This window comes from Drosophila busckii, chromosome 2L (assembly GCF_011750605.1).
Source record: "Drosophila busckii strain San Diego stock center, stock number 13000-0081.31 chromosome 2L, ASM1175060v1, whole genome shotgun sequence".
In the NCBI taxonomy this organism is placed as follows: domain Eukaryota; kingdom Metazoa; phylum Arthropoda; class Insecta; order Diptera; family Drosophilidae; genus Drosophila; species Drosophila busckii.
In genome coordinates this window covers 13,940,139-13,955,328 of record NC_046604.1, presented here as the reverse complement: position 1 = coordinate 13,955,328, position 15,190 = coordinate 13,940,139, and the positions used below count along the sequence as shown (strand labels likewise).

At 42.1% G+C, this 15,190-nt stretch overlaps 7 protein-coding genes across 10 annotated transcripts; 3 read left to right on the top strand and 4 right to left on the bottom strand.

Moving 5' to 3' along the window:
• Window positions 1-52: 52 nt before the first annotated feature.
• Window positions 53-15,138, bottom strand: LOC108606847 (glutathione S-transferase 1-like). Of its 2 annotated transcripts, none has more exons than XM_017997347.1 (3): window positions 15,134-15,138; window positions 7,465-7,467; window positions 53-798 (listed from the first exon to the last, which is right to left on the bottom strand). In XM_017997347.1, exon 3 carries the CDS (start codon window positions 771-773, stop codon window positions 108-110), a length of 666 nt encoding a protein of 221 aa, XP_017852836.1. In that variant the 5' UTR covers window positions 774-798; window positions 7,465-7,467; window positions 15,134-15,138; the 3' UTR covers window positions 53-107. The 2 variants fall into 2 exon arrangements, with proteins under 2 accessions (XP_017852836.1, XP_017852845.1); XM_017997356.1 differs by having other exon boundaries at window positions 53-791.
• Window positions 1,304-2,846, top strand: LOC108606815 (acyl-coenzyme A thioesterase 9, mitochondrial). 2 transcript variants are annotated; one of them, XM_017997293.2, is made up of 2 exons: window positions 1,304-1,536; window positions 1,588-2,846. In XM_017997293.2, the coding sequence occupies exons 1-2, from the start codon at window positions 1,356-1,358 to the stop codon at window positions 2,790-2,792; spliced, it is 1,386 nt and encodes a 461-aa protein (XP_017852782.1). In that variant the 5' UTR covers window positions 1,304-1,355; the 3' UTR covers window positions 2,793-2,846. The 2 variants fall into 2 exon arrangements, with proteins under 2 accessions (XP_017852782.1, XP_017852791.1); XM_017997302.2 differs by having other exon boundaries at window positions 1,452-1,536; window positions 1,599-2,846.
• On the bottom strand, window positions 2,806-4,860 carry LOC108606807 (mini-chromosome maintenance complex-binding protein). Its single transcript, XM_017997280.2, has 4 exons — window positions 4,794-4,860; window positions 3,580-4,721; window positions 3,273-3,516; window positions 2,806-3,204 (listed from the first exon to the last, which is right to left on the bottom strand). The coding sequence occupies exons 1-4, from the start codon at window positions 4,794-4,796 to the stop codon at window positions 2,827-2,829; spliced, it is 1,767 nt and encodes a 588-aa protein (XP_017852769.1). The 5' UTR covers window positions 4,797-4,860; the 3' UTR covers window positions 2,806-2,826.
• On the bottom strand, window positions 5,137-9,084 carry LOC108606764 (cohesin subunit SA-1). The gene is made up of 8 exons (XM_017997179.1): window positions 8,602-9,084; window positions 8,070-8,543; window positions 7,570-8,003; window positions 6,681-7,516; window positions 6,264-6,622; window positions 5,912-6,202; window positions 5,306-5,846; window positions 5,137-5,248 (listed from the first exon to the last, which is right to left on the bottom strand). The coding sequence occupies exons 1-8, from the start codon at window positions 8,992-8,994 to the stop codon at window positions 5,187-5,189; spliced, it is 3,390 nt and encodes a 1,129-aa protein (XP_017852668.1). The 5' UTR covers window positions 8,995-9,084; the 3' UTR covers window positions 5,137-5,186.
• On the top strand, window positions 9,211-10,059 carry LOC108606839 (YEATS domain-containing protein 4). Its single transcript, XM_017997335.1, has 2 exons — window positions 9,211-9,790; window positions 9,846-10,059. Exons 1-2 carry the CDS (start codon window positions 9,265-9,267, stop codon window positions 10,001-10,003), a joined length of 684 nt encoding a protein of 227 aa, XP_017852824.1. The 5' UTR covers window positions 9,211-9,264; the 3' UTR covers window positions 10,004-10,059.
• LOC108606861 (interference hedgehog) lies at window positions 10,162-13,109 on the bottom strand. The gene is made up of 2 exons (XM_017997369.2): window positions 12,912-13,109; window positions 10,162-12,829 (listed from the first exon to the last, which is right to left on the bottom strand). The coding sequence occupies exon 2, from the start codon at window positions 12,822-12,824 to the stop codon at window positions 10,449-10,451; it is 2,376 nt and encodes a 791-aa protein (XP_017852858.1). The 5' UTR covers window positions 12,825-12,829; window positions 12,912-13,109; the 3' UTR covers window positions 10,162-10,448.
• On the top strand, window positions 13,430-14,887 carry LOC108606827 (FGFR1 oncogene partner 2 homolog). 2 transcript variants are annotated; one of them, XM_017997314.2, is made up of 2 exons: window positions 13,430-13,549; window positions 13,608-14,887. In XM_017997314.2, exon 2 carries the CDS (start codon window positions 13,675-13,677, stop codon window positions 14,572-14,574), a length of 900 nt encoding a protein of 299 aa, XP_017852803.1. In that variant the 5' UTR covers window positions 13,430-13,549; window positions 13,608-13,674; the 3' UTR covers window positions 14,575-14,887. The 2 variants fall into 2 exon arrangements, with proteins under 2 accessions (XP_017852803.1, XP_017852811.1); XM_017997322.2 differs by having other exon boundaries at window positions 13,588-14,887.
• Window positions 15,139-15,190: the final 52 nt, after the last annotated feature.

Genomic DNA, 15,190 nt, shown 5'->3' with positions numbered 1-15,190 from the left:
AAGAGTGTGACCAGAGAGGCAATACACAAAATATACCAAAAACACAGGAAGATTAATCGATAGCTGTTTATTTTTATGTTTACTTTTGAAAATTTCAATACTTAAACTTAAAGCTCCACATTGGTCCACTGGCTGCGCATATACTGGATATACTTAGTGGCGCCCACTGCATTAGCTTCCGCGTAGTATGGCAATTTGCTGAGACGCTCCAGCCAGGCCGTAACTTTACTATATTTCACAGGATCTATATCCAGCACAGCTGGCAGTGATGAAACGGTGGCGGCGCAACAAAAGTCCGCAATGGTTAGGGTATCACCGGTAATATAGAGGTTCTCACCCAGAAAAACATCTGTAAGACGCAGCGCTTCCAAAATGTTGCCTGTCTTTTCCTTGCTGACAACAGTGCAACCTTCGACCCAAAAGGGACGCGAGCAATTCCACAGCGCCATATAAATACTGCTGGCATCGAAATACATACGTTGATTTACTCCCGCACGCTTCAACAAATCTTTGGGATATAGCGCATCTGTCTTCCCGTATTTGTCAACCAAATAACTGCAAATGGCATGTGAATCCCAAATGATGCTTCCATTGTCATCTATGGTTGGAACTGTGCCTTGGGGATTCTTCTGTAGAAACTCTGGGCGTTTGTGCCCACCGCTGGCAAGATCGACTTCTTTATATTCATATGGCAGCTCTAAAGCCTTAAGTGTCAAGAGAACAGCACGCACTGGTGGACTCAAGTCTATACCATACACAATTATTTTTGACATGTTTATTAACTCTCGATGCTTCCCCCTACAAGGTTTAAGCTGTACTAATCGATCGCAGGTTTTGTTTTGCTTTTATATGAGAGAGAAAGAGAATAAGGGCAAGCAGCATTCTAATGATGACACCGCAATTTCGACTATCTCTCTTCTACTCACACACGCAATCATGCAATCAAGCATATTTTGCTGAATTTCATAACAAAAGTTTACTCTCTGAGCTCATCAAAGCATACTTATCTTAATTGAATTCGCTGGAGGGGCTGAAAAAACAATAACAAAAATAAAAGACATACTTATACATGGAAACGAACATTAGCTTAGCAGTCGCTGAGTTCTGTTATCTGCTATTTTTGCAAAAATTAATATATACATATATATATATATAATTAATATAATAATACATGTATTTCACCACTTCTGAAATCAATAATATATTAATTGGATTGAATTTTATAGGACAATTAAGAATTCTCTGATCTAGTCCTTAGAATTTTGATAAGAATTTCAATGAAATATAGACCCAATGTTTATTTTAAAAATTACATCAAAATTTTCTGTAAATTTAAGTAGCTTCAAATCTAAGGGATGGTTTGCCTGATACGCCGCACAAGAACTCTGCAAAAAGCTGCTGGGGTGCGGCATTTGTGGGGAACCTATAAAATACTGAAGAAGGAGCTGCATCTCAGCGCATGTAGATGTTACTTGGGAGATGCTTGCGATGTGGAAGGCTATCATCCAGGACACCACTCGGGTACAATGCAGGAAGGTGAGTGTGTCGAGAATACTTAAGCAAGAACTCGTACTATATGCTTAACAGTGATTCAAAAGATCAATGAAAGAATGAATGTGCAGTCTACTTATCATACGCCACCATTTTGCCGAGCGCAGCTGCTCAAGCACCAACCCAATCGTGAGGACTTACCCAAGCGTAGCATGAAGGATTCCTATACAACAGCTGTACTGCCTTTTAAAGAGGATGAGCGCATACGTGTTCATTATGTAAATCACTTGGGCAGACTGCGTTTGGGTCGGCTTATGGAAGATCTGGATTTGTTTGCAGTATGGATTTGCCATCGTCACGTATATGTGCCCAAGTTGCCCAAGGGTATACCAATGCCCTATACTTTTGTAACATTGCTGGTGGATAAGGTGGAAATACTACAGGACTCGCTGTCAGCTTTTGAAGACATAGAACTTAGTGGTCATGTAAGCTGGGCGGGCAACAGCTCCATGGAGATAACCATTTATCTGCGTCAAGAAATGCAAAACATGGCGCGAGCTGTCTTTATGATGGTAAGCCGCAACGCAACCAACACAGGTCCTGCGCCTGTCAATCCTTTGGAGCCTGCCAATGAGCTGGAGGAGCGTTGCCTGGCGGATGCGCAGCGTCGTCAAACGGTGCGCAAGGCAAATCAGCATCAGTCTGTACTAAATAAGCGTCCCACCAAGTCAGATGAGCAGTTGATGTTTGAGCTTTTCCAACGCACCAAAGGCAAAAGTTTGGTGCATGACATAGGCCAGACGCTTGCACTGCCCGCCAACAGCGCCTATATGTCGAAGTCATATCAGTCTACCATGCTGCACCCATTTCCAGACAATCGCAATGCCCACAATACTATCTTTGGTGGTTATATAATGCGAAATGCTGTAGAGATTAGCATAATTACGGCGAGCATATATTCCAGCGGACGTCCACAACTGCAGTGCATCCTAGATGTTGCCTTTTATAATCCTGTGCCTGTGGATTCATTTATCAAGATTACTGCCTATGTGGTGTATACCTCTGGCATATATATGCAGCTCATGACCATAGTCCAGGCGTTGAATGCAAATACATTGGAGAAATTAACATCCAATGCTTTTTATTTAACATTCGCCGGAGAACTTGCTGTCAAGGAACTGTTGCCAAGCTCGTATCAGGAAACCTTGTGGTATCTGAATGGCAAAAAAAAAATGGAAGTATTCCAACAGCTCAAGCAGAATCAGGAAAAGCACAGTAAACAGTGCAAGCAGAAAGCTTAATTTGTACAAAAAACATTTAATAAATTATAAAAAATTAATTCGAAACCTGTGACTTGGGCAACGCTTGCAGTCGCTGACGACGCTGCGCTTCGAACTTCATAGCCATGTCCCAAGTATTCTTATCCAACTCCACTTGACCACGCGCTATGCCCAGCAGTCTGGACAGCACCAGCAGTCCATGTAAATCATCTGCGTTACTTTTGGCATTCGCTTGACGCATCTGCACAAAGTCCTGCTGTATTTGCTCGGTCAGCGCATCGCTGACATTGTAGCTGGCGGTACGTGCCAATGTGAGATAACTGCGCAGCTGCTGTAGACGTTCTGGTTGAAGATAATGCTGCGCTGCCTGCATGGACTCGGCGTGTATCTCTATAGCCTTGGAATCAGCGTTTAACGGCAGCACAAAATCCGACTTTAAAAGATAAATTTGTTTAAATATAATAGTAACTCGTATGCAATTGCTGTTATAATTTTTCTCACCGGCAACATGCTTCTGCCCTCGCTAAATATCAGCACAGGTATATCGACGTTATAGTCTATATGATAATATTGAAAGTCGCACTTGAGCTGCTGATGATTTATTAAATTTGCCAAATGCTGTACTGCTTGCACACCACTAGCCTCCAGTTTGCCTTGCTGCAGACAGGTTTCATCTAAAATGAGATGTGTATGCGGCGCCAGCTGCAGCAAACCAGATACTAGCTTGCTGGTCTCGTAATCCTTTCTAAAAGCAAATGGAAAGCATGATATGCATTGAATTTAGACTTATAATCAAAAGGAAGCTTACTTGGGCGCAAAGGCAGCGGTATTTAGGGTGTCCAGGGACATTGGCAGATAGTGACTGGCAGGCAGTAACAATGCCAGCAGCTCCGACAGCTGCCTAGCATAGCCCTCTACCCGACTCTTGGGCAGATTACATAAATTTAAAGCGCATTTACCAATGCTCTGCAGCTCCGAGCGACTGTAAACTGTAGAGATTAAATGACAGATGAGATAATCAGCAGCCAGCTCATCATCAAACAGACAAAGCTTGAGCAACATGCGAAGATCCTTATGCAGCGATGCCATGGCAGGCAACGTTGCTGGCACACTGGGTTGTTGTAGACTGCGATCTAGCAGTGGATTCGCATGTGGCAACGGTTGCACGCCAAATGCATGCAAACGTGGTATGAGTAAAGGTGAAGGATGCTGCGCTGCCAACTCGGTCAAGTTCTCGGCTGTATCTGCTTCCAGCAAAGCAGCATCCAATGCCGGGTGCACAGAGAGAAAGCCCACAAAGTCCAGCAACGAGTTTAAGCTAAAGTTATCAAAGTTCTCATACACTTTGACCATGCAGGCCATGCTAGGACGTTCCGGCAGAGGCGAATTAAGTAAATAGCTAGCAGCCAAGGTGGTTGCATTGCTTTTGGCCAATTCCAGCTGCTGCGGTGACTCCAAACATTGTCTCTTATGTGAGTCCACTTCCATTTGTTCCTCACTTGATTCCTCTTGCAGCACGCGTTTCACTCCGTGACTATTGGAAACCATGGGCTCATCTTCTTGCACGTTGCACTTGTGTTCATGCTGCTTCGCCCAGTCATTCAGGCCGGGCACCGAGACCACAAACAATGTGCGTCGCTCGCCATGCACCACATTATCGTAGTCCACCTGCTCATCTTTATCCAAGTTCAAGCAATCGCGATATTTTCCTTGTTGCAATCGCATTATACCATCTGCTGACTTGACACCATAGCGCTCTAAATAGATTTCCTGATCCATCATATCCTGCACCATTCCGCGAAAACGCACCAAAGTTTGATCTTTCAGTTTGTGTAGCGGGGTATGATTCAGCAACGGTATATTCTGCCATTGGTTTGGATCCTGGAGCAGTAGTTGCCAGCTGGCAGTATCCATGCTCACAAGTTCTTCTGGCGTTTTGGGCAAAGACATCTTCAAAAATGTAAATAAATTTAATGTACGCTACTTTGCCGCCTTGCGATGGTATTAATTTCGATAAATTACCATGCTGATAATCGATATACAAATTGTCTTGTATAAACAAAATGTCACACATTTAAATTTGGGAAATTTTTTTCAAATTCCATCTATTAAATTTTAAAAATTCATTTCTAAATGCGTCAGTTTAGTTTTTACACAATTTGAAAATAGATTTTTATTTCTATATAAAATATGAATTAATATTAAAAAATGTTACTTAAAAGAAAACTATTTTAAAATACACAATTTTCCACATTTAAATGATGGAGTATTAATTTAAACTGCTTTACAACATTATCTTTTTTAAGTTTTGTACATAAAAAGCTAATTAAAATTTAATTACATAATAACATAAATTTTACTTTGGGCTTAATCCTATTAGAATGAATAGTTCGTTAAATTTCAAGTAAACGTACTTTAACCCCTATAATCGGGATCATTATGCTCCTCATCGTCCTCCTCCTCATCACTAGCTTCATCTGTAATCAAACAAAATTTAAAAACACTTTCAAACACAGGAAACTTTCTCAACGTACCATGATCTCGACGCTTGCGTGTATATGCGCGTTTTGTGGCCACAGGCACTTGATCTGTCTCTCCATGCAGCAAGGAGTTGCGGTATAGTATCAACGGCTGCCACTCTTCTGCGCGACTAGAAGGCATAGCCGGCGGTATGACTTTGTCCAGAAAATTCATAATAACTTTCTTATCCTGCTTTAGCAGTTTGAAATTGAACTCATTAAGCACCTCTAGGAAGAGAAGACGAGTGGGTGCGCGCACTGGATCATCTGGTTGCTTCTTGGCAGCAAAATAAATGCCACCACGATGTATGGCTGCCACAGAGTCACGGTTCTTAAGCGCATCAAAGCCAAAGGTAAGGGCAAAACGCTTTGCCAACTCCTTGAGATCTATAAACTCCTGCGAAGTCTTGGACACCAGACCATCGTCGTCCTGCTCTTGCAGACTCTTGAAGACAGTAACTAGACTCAGCAGCAAAGTCATAGCAAAGTTGACTTTGTTGATTTCACGCGCCTTGCCTAGGGTTGCCTTAATAATGTCGCCATAATCATTATAGCACTAAAAAGAGAAAAGTAGTTAGATAAAGAGCACACTTTTGAAAAAAAGCAAGCCTGCAGACTGACCTTGACATAATATTTAAAGATACTCGCCGCCCGCATAGTAGGAATAATGTTGTAAACAATAAGCTTGCAATAGCAGGCTAAGAAATTACGCTTCTTATGTAGCTCCTCGATACGCGTTTCGTCCTGCGTTATCACTTGCTTCATAGAAAAGACATAATGCTGCACAAAGTTATCCAAAATTAGATGCTCGTCCATTCGAGACTTATATTCCAAGCTGCGTATATGCTCGCTCTCGCTGCGTGCCAGCTGATCCGAGTAGATAATCAGCAGATCACATATAGACTGATAGGCCTAGAGAACAAATTACAAATTACTTTATATGTATAATAAAAATATATCTGAGAGTACTAACAGCTTCCTGTACTTGCGCAGTGGGACCATCCCGTGTGAGTTCAAAACAGGCTGACATAAAGCTGTCCAGATTGCTGCGTAGCTCTGCTACTGTCTCAGCTACATTCAAGGACTCGCAGTCATTCTCTACATAGTAAAGTCCCCAGCTAATGGAGAAATAACAAGCTTCTACGCAATAGGCTAACGCTTCATTGGGCAAACAACGCTCCGCATCGTCCTTGCACTGCGCTTCCTCTACATCGCGAAACAAGTCCTTAAACAAATCCCAAGGATTTAAATTGTGGGATGAGTATAATATAGATAAGACCTTAAGACTTATGGTTATATTGTAAATGTCATCCTCATTTGGAGTTTCCTCACCTGCAAAGTAAAAGTTTAGATGAGTGTTTCATTTTTCTTTTTACTATAATGTGCTTACGTAAAATTAAATTACGCCATTCAGAGATTGCATCCTTGTACTTGTTAACTGCGCTCTCTATAATATTGGAGCGCGCTATGTTGCAACGTGTGTACGTTGCGCTCCCCTCAGCGCAGAGACACTCTAACGTCTTGGCACAGGTTTCCAACACGTCGTGTCCAGTATGCATAGTCATGACGTGGCTAATCTTATCCAGCAACGCCTGTAGATTGCCTTCCTGTCTATTGGTAGTATACAGATTTAAATCAAAGTATTGCGGTACCGCCAGCAGGTTCGCCAGCTTCTCGCTATCCGCTTGATATTTCTCTAGCAACGCAGGCAGCGTAACAATAAAATGTTCCGTTAGCTTTACTTTCTCATCCTGTATAGCCTTTAGCTCCTTGGAGCTAAGCGTAAATTTACGATTGCTCGCACGTCCCACAGGCACTTCGCCGGATGCTGACTGCTTAACGCTGCTAACCATAATCTCTATAAGCGTGGATTCTTGTTTGTTGTCTAAAACCTCTTCATTCGATCCTGGCTCCTCCAACAACAGGTCTGTCATACATTCCCAATCACGAACCATGTCATTGCTATCAATAAACGAGTCAACTAGATACGCGCCATGTTCATGCAGCTCAGATTCTATGAAGAACTGTACTAGATCCCTGATGAGCGGAGTATTGGGTTGACGAACCTTGCCACGTTTGGTTTTAGATTCCTCCATATCGGGAGTTAAGTGGAACAACCTCACGTTGAGAAATTCTGCCGATGCTTGTGCTACACCACGATGCGAGGAGTAAACCAGCTCATAGACTATTTCACAATCCTTGTCAGCCAATATCTCAGGATGTATTCTAAAAATTAAACAGCATTATTAAAGAGAAAATAAATGTAATAATATACATACTTGAGTATGCTTATCACCAACTTAACAGCATGAACAGAAACCTCAAACTCTTTGTCCAGCGTCATGGCCACAATGCGATCCTTAAACTTGGATGTAAACAATTCCAGTTTACCCTTAAGCTCTTCCTTGTCATATAAGGGCAACAAGGACTGCAAGCAACGTAAACGCACTTCACCTATCTTGTCGTGCAAGGTCCAGCCTATATATTTGAGATATGAATCATCTAGGAAATTCTGTGGATAGTTCTCCATCCAGATGCCAATCTCTGCCATGCATATGGCGCGTATGTCGGGTAAAGTATCCCTATATCGATGCACAAACACCGACTTGAACATGTAGGTCAACATGCTCTTAATCTCGTCCATATTCTCCTCCAGCTCCGAGCGTTTTGTCATTAACGAATCCAAACGATCTGACGCACGACGATCGCGTGACTGTTTTCAATATTCAGATATTTAAGTTCGAATTTCTAGATGAAATCAATAATTTAGGTATCTTACCTTGACACGCTCCGCTTCAAATTGCTTTGCAGCATTTTCAAAATTATTTGAGACCAAGAGTGCCACATCGACCAATGCCGTCATTAGCTTCATGGCCGCCAGTGTAGCCGTATGTCTAAAAGCGCGTACTTGCGAGTCCGACAAGCCCGTTAGCAGAGATATCAAATTATCCAAGAGAAATTGATCATAGATAATGGAATACTGGCATTGCTTGACCAGCGTTTGTACAAAATCGCAGAAATTATTTTTAAACTTTTTCCATTGTGTGCCAGTCATAATCAAAGGATATTCTCCGCTCTCCTCATCAAACTCCTCGGTCATGCGACGTATAATAGCCGTATGATCCAAAGGATATTGTATGTCCTCAGCTATTTTGCCCTTGCAGCCGCTGGCATTGATAAGGAATTGCATTAGGGCCACCAGAGCAGTCTCACGATTCGCTTTATACTGCTCTATCCACTGATCTACAATGGTCTATAGAGAAATAATATTAATAATATTAATTAATTAAGAAAAATTTTGTTTATATTACTGCTATTGGATTCTTCGAGTGTCGCACTATATAATACAGACTATTCTCGTCTGTGGTTATTTCACGCTCATTATCAATGCGTTCATGGTGAGCCTTGTCCACAGGTTCTTTGCGTGGGCGCTCGATGCGCTCCTTACGCTCCGCTGGCGCTCTACGTGGTTGTGGAGCTTTTCGTTTACGCGACACTGGAGCAAAGAACTCGTCCTCGTCATCATCAATAATAGGTGGTTTGTCACGTACACCACCGCGCGCACGTAATCTTGTCATGCGTTTGGTGGGACTGTCCGCATCTGATGCACTTTCATTTAAGGCGTCACTCATATGCATATCTTCATATTCGGGCGCCGGCGGCGGATCGTCCATACGTATGCGCTTCCCGCCACGTCGCGCCATAATTTAGCTTTTTCTTAAACTTGTAAACAATCAATTTATTTACTTATAAGCCCTTTTTCTTTAACGTAAAAAAAGCGCGCCGCCACTAAAGAAAATAAATATTAACTGTGGTGAATAATTATCTTCAACACAGCACAGAGTTGTTTTGCAAGTTAATCTTTTACCAACACTGAAAATCTATTTGCCGTTAGCCAACACAAACACAACAAACGCGTTTTGTTTTGGTTTTTCTTTTTTATGCTTAAAGTTAAAGATTTATTTGAATAACAGATGGCGGATTTTGGAGCCGAATCTGGTGGACGCCTTAAGGGCGTTACCATTGTGAAACCAATTGTGTATGGTAACATTGCACGCTCCTTTGGTAAAAAACGTGAAGAAGATGGACACACACATCAGTGGAAGGTGTACCTTAAGCCCTTCTATGATGAGGATATGTCCATTTATGTAAAAAAGGTGCACTTTAAGCTGCACGAGAGTTATGCCAATCCAAATCGCATTGTAGTTAAGCCACCGTACGAAGTAACTGAGACGGGCTGGGGTGAATTCGAAGTGGTCATAAAAATTTACTTCAATGACCAGTCGGAACGACCAGTGACCTGCTATCATATACTAAAGCTCTTTCAGTCGCCGGTGGTTGATGGCGAGCTTAGCACCACCACAACAATGGACACCAAGAAGGGTCTGGTTTCAGAGGCCTATGAGGAGATTGTATTTCAGGAGCCTACGCAAATTATGCAGCATTATTTAACGCTCTCTGAACAGAGTGCCAATGGCTTGCTCCACCACGATACAGATTGTAAATAGCTTAAAGTATGTATTGTTATATTTTTATTAATTTTTCCATTTTGCAGTTGAAGAGAAGAAGGAAAAAACACTGGACAACATTGTGAATGTGAAACAGAAGGTTAAAACCGAAATACTCACGCTCAAAGATAAATTAAAGTTAGCTCGTGAAACTATTGTTAAATTTAAGGCTGAATTGGCTAAAGTACAAAAGCCACCGGCATAGATTTTAAATTATTTTTTAGAAATAAACTTTTATGTAAGCTTAAATAATAAATTGCCAAGAACATTTTTTGCGTATAAGTTTTTGCAGACGTATCGTTTTCTTATGGTAAATGAATAATTAACAATAAGGCGGGTATTAAAAGTTGAGCAAAGTAGTAAACTTAATTTTATTGTCACTTTCTTTTTTATGTAAAAATACTAGTCAGCTATCAGTACAGAATTTAAACTTACAATCTATTGCGTGGGGTATAAGTATGGAAGACTTACAGTTATAATTATTTAAGTACTTAGTTGTAAATTAATCTAGTACATAAGTACAAATAGTTTCGTCATTTGAAGCAATTTAAAAAATAGAGTTTAAAACAGAGGTAGCGCATAATAAAAAATAAGACCCTTTGTACATGCTCGTACAGGGTCTAAAAATAGACTAAAGATCACGAAATTATTTAAACACCAATGCTATTTAAGCTGCCTGTGGAAAGATTCTCAGATCCTCGACTGGACAGACGTGAACGTTTAAGCAGAACACGTGCGCCAGGACTGTCGGGTGCTTGGAGATTATTATTATTGCGCTGTGAGCGACGCAAAGGACTATAGCTTAAACTATCTACATCTTGTTGTTGTTGCTGCTGCTTTTGTTGCTCCAAAGGGTTCAAGGTGATGTGTATGTGACGTGTGCGAGCTTTTTGATTGCCGCTCAACGGCAAGAAATCCTCACGCAACTCAGCCAAACGCGTCTTATGCTGCTGCTGCTCCTGGTCCTGTTGAGTGCGACGCCGACAGCGACACAGACAAAAGCTGGCAAGTAAGAGCAGCAAAGCAGCAGCACCACCAATGCTGCCAATACTGAGCAGTGGACTAAGCTGAAAGGTATCGTTGGAGCTGTAATTAGAGTTGTCAGTGGATGAGGGAGCAGGCGTTGTTGTGAATGCTACTTGTGGACGCTGCGTGCGTCCTTGCTTCAAAGCACTAAACTCCGAGGCGGCATCGGGACTAAAAGATTGCAGCTTAAATTCATAAACAGTTCCGGGCTCCAAGGCATTTATGAGAAAACTGCGCGCAGCGGAACCATCTATGGTGATTTTGAGATATTCACCCGCGGAACTGGCCGGACGATAGTAAGCATAGTAGCCCGAAATAAGCTGCTCATCCGATATGGCAGCTAGACGCCAATGCAGCAGCACGGCCGACTGACCATAAGCCTCGATATCCGCTAGCTCTGGTACAGCTAAAGGTTTCAAGGATTCGCCGCGCTGCAAATAAAATTTGCCAGATGTTGCGCTCTCCTTGTTGTCATTGTTGGAATACACAGCCATAATACGAAAGCGATAACTACAATTGGCGCGTAGTCCAGTTACAGATGTAGTAAAGTTATGCTGCAGTGCCTCCGAACGTTGCTGTTTGCCAAATGGTATATTATCATTGGTGGTCTGCCAGCTACGACGCTTGGCATGCTCACCTAGCTGTCGATACTGCACCTTGAAAAATTGTATGGGTAGACCATCATTGCTGGGCACAAGCCAACGCAGCATCACGGACTCATCTGAAAGACGTGTAACATTGGGAGCAGAGGGTGGTACCATTTGTCGGCGTCGCGGTTTATGCGGCGGCGGCTTGCTGCTGCTGGTCGCCTCCTCTTGCTTCTGTTCGGGATTAACTTGCAGCAAAGTGCCTGCCCTGGTCTCGCCTAGTGCATTGCGGGCAAAGCATTGCACATAGCCCGCATGACGCTTTTGCACGCTCTGCAGCAACAGATCTCCATTGGGTAACTGTGTGGCAGCCGTATCATAAGCGCTCTTTTCGCCATTGAGCAGCCAATATATTTCAGGAGTGGGTTTGCCTTGTGCCTGACACTGCAGCTGCAAATCCGCGCCTTCATTGGTAAGACTTGCTTGTGGCCCCACAATTATGCGTGGTGCCTCCAACACTTGCAGCTGCAACAAATGTTCCAAGGCGGGTCGAATCCCATTGTTTAGCTCACAACTGTAGTTGCCCGCCAACTCCGGCTGCACTGCAGCTATATATAGTTGTGGCTTCGATTGCTGTACGTCTAGATGGCGCCATGTTATTCTAGGTGCGGGATTGCCTATACCCTCGCAGCTTAAATTCACACTTTGTCCGACTTTGACGTTTACCAATTGTTGCATTTTTTGTCCTAGAAGCAAATGTGGAGGCTGCCGGGGCTCTGCTTGTTGTTGAACTACTTTAAGTTGCAAGCTCGCCAAGCTCAATTGTTTTCCTGTAGATTGATGCACTGCCAAGCAGCTGTAGTTCCCACTATGCTCCAACTGCAATGCCTCTAGCATTAGAATCTCTTCTTGTCCATACTTGATTTCCACGTTATCCTTATAAAAACGCCAGTTTGCTGCTGGCTCTGCTAACAACAAATGCGCACAGCTCCAACTTATACTATTGCCTGCCGGCACTCGCCAGCTCAAGTATTCCTCCGCGTCGTGCAACCTTTTAAACCTCGTAAGTTGCACCTGCGCTGTCGTTGAAGTCACCGCCAATGGTCCAAACCAGGCCACACAACGATAGTCACCAAGTGTTGATTCACTGACTGTCAGACTCAACGTGGACAGAACATTGTCATTTGTTATATTTGTCTTTAAATATTTAATCTTGCGACGAGTTTCCGCAAAACTCCATTCGAATCGTTCCGGTGGCAAGCTCGTTTCACATTCAAGACTCACTTTATCATTTATTTCTGCCACTTGGCTTACAGGATCACGCAGTATACGCACGCCAGGCATTGCGCACAAAACTGACGTCAGCGTCGACGCCAGCAGCAGCAGCAGGAGCAGCATTTTCATCTGCCTCATTTTGACTGCAATAAAAATTCAAATTTCAATATTATCTTAGATATATTGTGCACTTAAAGGTCAATTTAAATTTACTTATATATTTACCTGCTTTTAACCAATATTCGTTACTCTTTTTGTTGCTTTTGCTTTTGCGCAGTCGCAGCGCTGCGGCTGCGTTATTCTGCTGTTATTAACCTCTTCTTACACACACATTATTTTGATCAAAGCCTTAGCACTTTTAATATTGTCTTGCATCATGCGCTTGTATTTAGCTTTAGCATCTTAAACAAATAAACAATAACATTTTACTTTTATTGTTGTATTAATTTTCCATTGAAATCGGATTAGGGCTGTTAATATTGTATAAAAATATCGATATATTTATTGTATCTTTATCGGATGAGCAGGTATAGCACTTTAATGTCAAATTGTTTTTTTTTTTTGTCAAATTGGAGAATGCATTTCAAAGTATGCTTCGTATACTTAAATTATAAGAGATATTTCTCTAATTTTGGGAAAGAAAATATGATATATAATGTTATAGCAGTTTATAGCTAAAATAAGCTAGATGTTGACTAAGTCTAGCCACAAAATGGCTAAAATGGCAGCCCTGGTAAGCTGTCAGCTGTCAAAATATAGTAATTGGGTCGTAAATTTCTAATGGTATTTCTTTTGGCTGACAATTTGTTTGTTAAATTTAAATGATTGGCGAAAACTGTTCAGCGTCGCAGCATTAAGCATAAGTAAATAATAGTCAGCGCGTAATGCAAAGTTAAAGCAGTATTTTTAATGTTGTTGCAGCTGGCCCCGGGCTTTGTTACAAACAAAAGCAATTGGAATATAGAGACAAAGCAAAACAGCAAGAGTCATGGCGAACCTATCTGTGGGACAGATGATAATGGATGCGCAACGCATGGCCAGCCGCGTAAAGGATTTGGATTCACTGGGCACAGCACTGCTGGAAGATGCAGAGTCTAATAATCGGCTGGTGGAGAGTCTGCGGCAGTATCAAGAGGACATCGAGTCACTTAATCGCATTGCCAACAACAAAACAAATGTGGATCTGGTCAATCGTATACAACAACAAAATGTCAATAGCTCCGAAATACTGAAAGAGAATCGCGAGCTAAAAATCTGTATTGAGGATTACGAACGCGCCATGGAACTGATGATGCAAAAGTATCGCGAACACACAGTCACCAAGGTGCTGGATAGCAAGCTAAACTTTAAGGAACTCTACAATGAACGCCTCTGGCAGGTGATACGTGATCAACGCGATAAAATCAACGAAATGGCAGCGGTTATGCATCGAGCGGCCAGCGCCGATGATGAAAATGTGCAGCGTGAACTTCAGACCATATCACAGCTGCGGATGGAAAATGAAACGTTGCGTGAACTGTTACAAATCTCAAAGCAATTTGGCTCCGCAGCGCGACCCATACGCGAGTATGATCATCTGCTTCTGGAGAAGGCAGTGCAAACGGATAGTCAAGCCGATGATTCAGCGGATGATTTGTCCATATCGGGTGCCTCTGTCGAAAACATGAACAACAATTCGGTTATACAGGTTTACAGCAACAATACGCCGGAAGACAACACCAGCAACATCAACACTGCCACAAATAATGCTGCGCCTGCGGTGGAGAATAACAATGGTCCAGCTGCCCAGAATTCACCGAAGCTGGCTACAACGACGACGACGACGCCACTTGATCTGAAGGTGGAAAAGGAAGAAGAGCAACCTGCTTCTGCCTTGGAGTCCACATGATAGGGTTGCGCTCCAACGCCAGTCACATCATCAGTTGTTTGTTTTATTTGTATTCGCCTAACAGTACTTTTGATTTAACACAAACACACATTGTCACACATACATACATGAATACATATATGGTCACCTAAAACATTAGTTCATATAGCGACTAATAAGCTCTAAGTAATTTATATATAAAGGAAGTAATGTCTAAACGTAGCGCAACAATGTCAGTAAACTCACACATACTCACACACACACACATGCTCTTATAATTCATGTTGTACTCTGTCGACTTTATGATTTCTTAATAAAATTCCATTATAATGAAATTGTGAGCTACAATTGTTTTAAATAAGAGAAGTATGTTTGCTAAGAAAAAGAAAAGAATGGATGCAACTTTAATTATTTATTTAGACAAAAGCCGAAAGCAACACTGCTTACAATTACACTTGTGCTTGATCCTTTGCAGCACTTGTAAGAAAACAGCAAAGAATGAGAGCGTGCTGCTGCGGCTAGATTGAGATTTTCAAAATTATTTTAAAATTAGTTACTCGTCGATTTTCAAAGCGTGCACATCGGAAAAGCAAACGAACGGAACTCGCGCCGTCCCACAAATATATGTATATATAAA